Genomic DNA, 7,621 nt, shown 5'->3' on the forward strand with positions numbered 1-7,621 from the left:
TCTGTGCTTATATACAGTCATGTAAACAGGAAGATGGATAGGGTGTGCTTACAGATGTAGAACACGCGGATTGGTTAGGAGAACCGCAGCCTTGTGCAGCCATCTTTCCAGGTGGCAAGCTTTCTCCAGCCGGTACAGCCAAACACAGGGGAGTTTTCTCTACCTAGTATTAAAGGCCATTGGGAGGCTTGCACTTATCTGGAGCATAGGTGATCTGTCCTGGCCAGAGGCTCTCCCTTCCTCCCCAACATTCCGCAACACATAACCAACAGTTTTGGTAACATCATCTAGGAGATTAGGAGATATACTGCATTGAGAAAGTCTGCCTCTTCAAATTATTGAGGAACAATTATGTCACTTTGAAGACGAAGGTGTACCTGATTCAGACTGTAGTCTTTCAGTCACTTGCTACGCATCTGGACTGGACAGTGAGTAAGGATGACAGAAGAGAAAATGATGTCTTTGAGGTGTGTTGGAGACTAGTACTGAATATCCCATGGACTGCCAAAAAAACTAAACAGGTATGTCTTAGAGAAATGACAACCAGAGTATTCCTTGGAGGCAAGGAGGATGAAGCTTTTTCTCACATGCTTTGGGCGTGTTTTTAGAAGAGACTATTCCTTGGAAAGGGATATCATGCTTGGAAAAGTGGAGGGTCAACAAAAGAGGAAAACCCTCATCAGGATGGATTGACACAGTGACAGCAACAGTGGACTCAAGCATGTCAGAGATGATGAGAATGACACAGGACAGGACAGACCTCAGATCTGTTCCTAGTCACTATGAGTTGTACCTAACAATAACCTGTAGAAAGGCTTAACTGAAATAGTAGAAGCATAGATTTTCTTACCTCTCATTCTTATTTATAGTGACACCTCCTATTAGTGACAGATATGGAAAATGCCAGGTAGACAGTCCAGACATTTTTTTCCTTTTGTTGTTTCCCCCCCCCCAAAAAAAAAAAAACCAAACCAAACCCAAAACACTTTAGCTATTGTGAGAGTGTCTTCTTGTATCTTTTACCTGGAGAGAAAAGGGCTGGATATGACCTTTGGAAGGAATATTTCTTCTGGATGTTCTTGTTATACTGGTATGTTGTAATCAATCCAGATTTCTATTCAGAGTTGTTGCCATCACATGCACTCTGCCTCATGGCAGCCTTATTAATAACAGAAGAAAATGTTGGCTGGTCCTGCACCATATTCATATTTGAGTCCACTGTGTGGCTTTTATTCAAGAGGTAATTATTCAGCGTTGGTGAATGCTTAATGGTTGGTATGAAAAAATATGATGGATTGTGACCACAACATATATATATTGTTCTGCATTTTAAGAATATGTCAGTGACCTGGGGTCTTTATATCATATCCACAGATAGCCAGGCTGTTTGAAATAGGGGTTCGGGAAACTATTCGGAGTTAAACTGAAAAACTGAGGACAGGTTGAGAAATCCTACAGTGTTTAAGTGCTCACCTGCAACTGAATAATGGGTAGTTCTACCCATCATCTGCTCTGCTAGAGAAAGGTATAGTAGAAGAAAGACCACAGCATACAGCATGGGAAATCTGATGGACCAATTATTTTTAGTCCTGTGGGTTCACCGAGAGTTGGGATTGTTAAGGCAACATTGGGTTTGGAATGACTACTGTATTTTGAAGTATTGCATGACTTAAGGTGAAACTATATTACTTCACTAAATAGAAATCTGTATGATTAGAAAGAAATTGAACTGTAATTAAGTATATAATGCTTTTCTTAATAATTGAATAGTTAAATTCTGCCTTCTTAAAAAAATGATTTTACTATACTCATTTTGCAAGCCAAGGCCTTGGATCACTCACTAGCTAGCATTTGGGAGGCTCTCAATAAAAGAATGAATGATTGATTGAGTGAGTATAGCTCTGCATTTAAATATAGACTCCTGCTAGGCAAGATTGAGGTAGAAATAAATAAACTTGGTGTCATTTAATTCCTTAGTAAACTGCTGATTTTCCCTTATTATAAATAAACATATGCCTATGAACATGGTTAAATTCATCCTAGAACATCATGGAGTCTGTCTAAATAAAGCAAATGGAGGCTAGAGACAGTCTGGACAATATCCATTGTTACAGAATTAAAATATTTTCTCCACCACAGCACAAAACAAGATCCATTTTATATTCTTAGATTAGGAACAGAAGGTTGTGAAATTCATAACTGACTGGTAAACCATCGGGGAAATTAAAGGCATAAAATCTAAGAAGGGGGAATTTGGTATTGATTGGTCCATAGCATATAAGGGAATTACATAACTGGTCAAGGTCCATAATGCTCCCTTTATGCTAGATTGATCTCAGAACATCAGACAGGACCAGTTTTCCTGACAACCCTTTGAATTACCAAAGAGCACAGATGTCAGTTTAAAGTCTAAGGTGCAGGCTATAGTATTTTTAATTGCTTCATATTCATGTGAAAGTTGGATCATGAGTAAGGAAGACAGAAGAAGAATTGATGCCTTTGGATTATGATATTGGTGAGAGGATTGAATATCCCAAGGACTACCAAAACAAAACAAAAAAACACACAACTCAAATCTGACTTTATGGAACTGCAGGTAGGATTCCCATGGAGGCAGGGGTGTAGAGATCAGAATAGGGCGAGGTTTTGATCTGTTGTTGGAAGGGCTGCTATGAGACATGGCCAACTAGGTTTCACCTAACAACAACAATATTCTTCCTTAATCATGTCTGTTTTTAGAAGTGCATTGTTAAGATTTATTCATAATCTCAAGACCTTTCAGGCACAAGCTATTGCATCTTGTATCTGTTTTTCTGTTGTAATGAAGACTTTTTAGGGCTAGGCTACATATCTTGCATAGGCCAGACTTCAGAGAAAATGTTGTCTTTGTATATGGCTTAAGTCCACAGTAAACTTGAAGGGACTGCCAGTTGGAAAAGCAGCTTTTGAAAATCCAGCATGGATCCCAAACTCATGTCATTACTTTAAAATGGAGCTAAGGCTTCACATTTTAGACTGCCTTATTTACACACAAACCAGGTGTCTCAGATTTTTAAACTTTAATACACAGTGGACCAGCTAAGTTTATCCCTGACAATATGCTTGCTTCCCTATAGAATCTAGTTCTTAGCATTTTTGCCTGGAGCTTAATCTCCAAATTATGGTGAATTAATTTTCGAAATGCTAACAGAGAACTGCCAGAAGTGCAGGCTGAGTTTAGAAGGGGTCGTGGTACTAGGGATATTGTAGCTAATGTTAGATGGATCTTGGCTGAAAGCAGGGAGTATGAGAAGAATGTCTGTTTTTCATTGATTATGCAAAGGCATTTGGCTGTGTGGATCACAACCAACTGTGGCTAACTCTGAGAAGAATGGGAATCCCAGAACACTTGATCATGCTAATGTGAAACCTCTACTTAGACCAGGAAGCAGTTGTCAGAACAGAGCAAGGAGACACTGCATGGCTCAAAATTGGGAAGGGTGTATGCCAGGAATGTGTCCTGTCTCCATACCTTTTCAATCTGTATGCAGAACAGATTATCTGAGAGGCTGGGCTCTATGAGGAGAAATGTGGCATCAGGATTGGAGGAAGATTTATCAACAATCTGCGGTATGCAGATGAGACAACCCTGCTTGCTGAAACTGAGGAGGACTTGAAGTGCTTGCTGCAGAGGTCAAGGACTGCAGCCTTCAGTATGGATTGAGGTTCAATATCAAGAGAATAAAGATTCTCACCACTGGGCCAATTGGCAACATCATGGTAGATGGTGAAGAGATTGAGATTCTTTTTTTTTTTTTTTTGAGATTGAGATTCTTAACAGCTTTAGTTAGCTTGACTCCAGTATGCCAGGAAATTAAAAGACGTATTTCAGTGGGAAAGTCTGCTGTTTAGGGACCTCTTCAAAGTACTGAAGAGCAATGATGTCACTCTGGAGACTAAGGTGTGCCTGATACAGGCCATCGTCTTTGCCGTCAACTTGCTATGAATCAGAGAGCTGGACAGTTACTAGGGGTGACAGAAGGAGAATTGATGCCTTTAAGCTGTCTTGTTGGAGAAGAGTATTGAATATACCATAGATTGCTAAGAGAACGAACAGGCTCCTCCTGGAAAGGGTTAAACCAGGCTGCTCCTAGGAGGCAAGGATTCTGAAGCCTCATCTGAATTATTTTGGACATATTGCAAGGAGGGACCAATCTTTGGAGAGAGGTGCCATGCTTGGGAGGTGGAGGGACAGTGCAGGAGAGGAAGACTGTCTGTGAGGTGGCTTGATTCAGTGAGTGGGGTAATGGGGATAGGTGTGTCAGAGACAGTGAAATTGGCACAGAATAGAGCAGGGTTTAGGGCTGTTATACATAGGTTCGCTATGAGTTGCAGGCGACTTGACGGCACATAACAGCAACAATAGCATTCAAAGGGAATTTTCACTTTTACAATAATTCCCTTTGTTAAGAAATCCTTTGACTGGAATAAATAGTCTTGGAAAATATTTATTAAAGTTGTATGTTCTCCTTAATACCAGAGGACTTGGAAAACACATTTGTCCCCAAAGGTCTGAAATACTAAAAAAACAAAAACAAAAACAAAACCCACCATACTGTTTAGGCTGTTCTGACTCTTCTTGTGTACTGTTGACTAGCAGCCAGCCCATAGCTGACCTAACCAGCAGGTTTCTAGGGGCAGTAAATCACACGGGAGGTGATTGCCCATTTTTCTTCTATGGAGTGGCTCGTGCATTCAGCCTTTGTGTTGGCAGCATGATTTCCTTGTCACCAAACCACCAGAGCTCCCTGTTCTAATTCTTAGCAGTCTCATATACAACAGAAAGAAACACTGCCTCATCCTGTGCAAGCCTTACAGTGAACACTTGATCACATTCTAGATTCATTCAGTATTCTTCTCTAGCATCATAATTAAAACACAACAGATCTTCTATTCATTATCCAGCTCTCACATGTATATAAAGCAATTGCAGATACATACCATGACTTGTATTGGATACATCTTAGTCCTCAAAGTGATATTTTTTCTCTTTAATTCTTTAAAGAAGTCATTGGCAGCAAATGGCTTCATTTTCAGTGAGTTGTTTAATTTCGTCCATGGGTGTTGATTATGGATCCAAGTAAAATTAATTCCTTGACAAGTTTCATATTTTCTTCATTTAGCATCAAGTTGCTTATTGGTATAGTTGTGCTGATTTTTGTTTTCTTGATGTTGAAGTATAATCCTCACTGAAGACTACAGCTTCAAATCCTCTTCATTTTCAACAAGCATTGCTGTGTCCTTTGTCCATGATAAATTGTTAATGTACAACCTATCATGGACAAAGGACACAAGTCCTTTGATTATTAATACAGTCCAGATTTTGGTATCATGTGGTCAGGACATGTTGTTGTTCTATATCGTTGAGTCAGAACCAACCCATAGCTGATTCTTGAGTGGGTTTTCAGAGGCAGTAAATCATGCAGCAGGAGATTGCCCATCTTTCTCCTGTGGAGCAGCTATTTGATTTGAACCAGGTACCCTCATGTTGGCAGTTCAGCACTTTACCACTAGGCCCCCAGAGCTCTCTTCAAATAGAAATTAAATAGTGAAAGAACACAACTTTGATGCACACCTTTCCTTACTGCATAATTTGTTATAATCATGTATCTACCCTTTTGTTCTAAGGTGTAAATGTACCATTGGATAATGTAAATAATGTTGGTTTGTTTGGTTAAGACAATATGACAGCATGTCCTCAAGATGCTCCAGGATAGGAAAGGTTTAAAATACAGCATGATTTTACTTTCACATTAGAGAGGTAAAACTTGCTTCATCCAGAAATTTTTTGGATACAAGAAATTAAAAAAGGGGGAAGTTGTCACTAATCAGGAAGGATTTTTTTAATGTCAAGTTTTTTCTTTCACTTCTATTTCAGAGTAAGCCTCTGAACCATGGAGAAAGAATTTCTCCATAAATACATATGACAAGCAAGGTATTTACATGAAAAAAATATATTTTAGCTTTTCTTACTACCACTTCTAACAAAGAATTTCATTGGCAATGTACATAAAAAAAGATCAGTTATGCGCTGTTATATTAATCATATACATTTCCATGTTTCTAAATAATAATTTTACTCCTGTTACTCAGTTTTTCTCCCCGAAAGTGAGGGAATAGATGAAGATAGGAGCATTGTGTTATGTCTGATCATAGTTTGACTAGCACAGTCTGAAAGTGGGCTGTGCAAGATGCAGAGAGCGGGGCCTAATTGCTCTCCCTGCATCAGCAGCATCTATAAAGCATCCTGGGAATTGCTTGCCCTACGTTCAGAGCAGCTGGTCACATGAGCCTGAATTTTCAGTTCAGTTCATTAGTCAGCCATTTTGGTCAACACCCTGCTTACTGCGCACAACCAATCCTATTAGAACTCAGCATCCTGGCTTATCTGAGCAGATCCTGGAAGTGATTTCTGCAGCTCAGGAATTTTTTAAAGCTAAATTGAAAATACAGGTTTATTTTATGGGATTTTTCCCCTTTGCATTTCATTTTTCTGCACAAAGAAGGAGGATTTTTTCTTTTCACTTGTTCATGCAGAAGCCAGTTTTCTGAAGCCAGCTAAGGCAGCATCGGCTGTGCAGGATTTAAAGCTTCTAGTTCCGCTGAATAAGGGTAGGAAAGGGACAATAAAAGGAAAGGAAGCTGGGAGAAGACAAACATCATTTTTATTTTGCTATGTGGTAGGAACTGTGTATGAGGAAAGAAAATATAGAACTGTTTATCTTGATCAGTTGCTTCTTAAGCCAAAAGAGAAATTTTTTGGCTTTATTCGTGGTGGTTGTTTTATACAAACCTCTCCCAACCCTAACGCTTTGTTTCAGAGCTTTGGGCTTGAAATTTTTTTAGTGAGGTTTTCTTTCTTTCTGTGGGGGGAAGTGTGGTGTGTGTTTGTGTATAGTGTGTAGCTTGTGTGTGTTGTGGTCCCAGCTGAGTCATCATGTCTGCTCTGACGCCTCCGACCGATATGCCAACTCCCACCACTGACAAGATCACACAGGCTGCCATGGAGACCATCTACCTTTGCAAATTCCGAGTGTCCATGGATGGAGAATGGCTCTGCCTTCGAGAACTGGATGACATCTCACTTACACCTGACCCAGAACCTACCCATGAAGGTATGGTCAGATCTCATCTCACAGCATCTTCATTGTTACAGGAGACTGGGAGGGTCAGGGAAAGGTAGGAGAAACCTGTAAACTATTACTGCTCCTGAAACCTTTCATCCTTAACTACCACCCAACTTCCCCTTTCTGATTTCCTGGGGAAACATTTTCTTTTGCCCTGCTCCCTGAGTTATCCTTTGAAAAGATGCTGGTGCTCATTTAGACTTCTTTGTTTTTAATCCTCTAATGAGAACAGTTGAAGTTGCTTATCACATGTGCTCATAAGCACTAATGAAAAAGCTGTGAATTTTGTTCACATATTAAAATATTGTATAAATTTTAATGATTCTAAGACAAAGTTAAAAGACAGTGTGATTATATTTCTGGAATTGTATACAGTAAATACAGTAGAAATGCTATAAGAGTACCCTTTGATCAAAAATTTAATATTAAGTTGGCTACAATCTCCAGAAAATATA

The 7,621-nt window shown here is 39.4% G+C and overlaps 1 protein-coding gene across 3 annotated transcripts in view; it reads left to right on the forward strand.

Moving 5' to 3' along the window:
* The window catches only part of RUFY3 (RUN and FYVE domain containing 3), a 136,500-nt gene that overhangs the window by 30,422 nt on the left and 98,457 nt on the right, over window positions 1-7,621 (forward strand). Inside the window, exon 1 of one of the 3 annotated variants that reach the window (XM_006896825.1) lies at window positions 6,362-7,154. The exons of 1 other annotated variant lie outside the window; for it this stretch is intronic. In XM_006896825.1, coding sequence (XP_006896887.1) covers window positions 6,977-7,154 — 178 coding nt within the window. In that variant the 5' untranslated portion in view covers window positions 6,362-6,976. Of the gene's footprint in view, window positions 1-6,361; window positions 7,155-7,621 lie in introns of those variants that run through there. One more of the 3 variants, XM_006896824.1, reaches the window with a different exon arrangement.

The sequence above is a fragment of the Elephantulus edwardii genome, unplaced genomic scaffold (genome assembly GCF_000299155.1).
Source record: "Elephantulus edwardii isolate Elephantulus edwardi_28Jun2011 unplaced genomic scaffold, EleEdw1.0 scaffold00192, whole genome shotgun sequence".
NCBI lineage: Eukaryota > Metazoa > Chordata > Mammalia > Macroscelidea > Macroscelididae > Elephantulus > Elephantulus edwardii.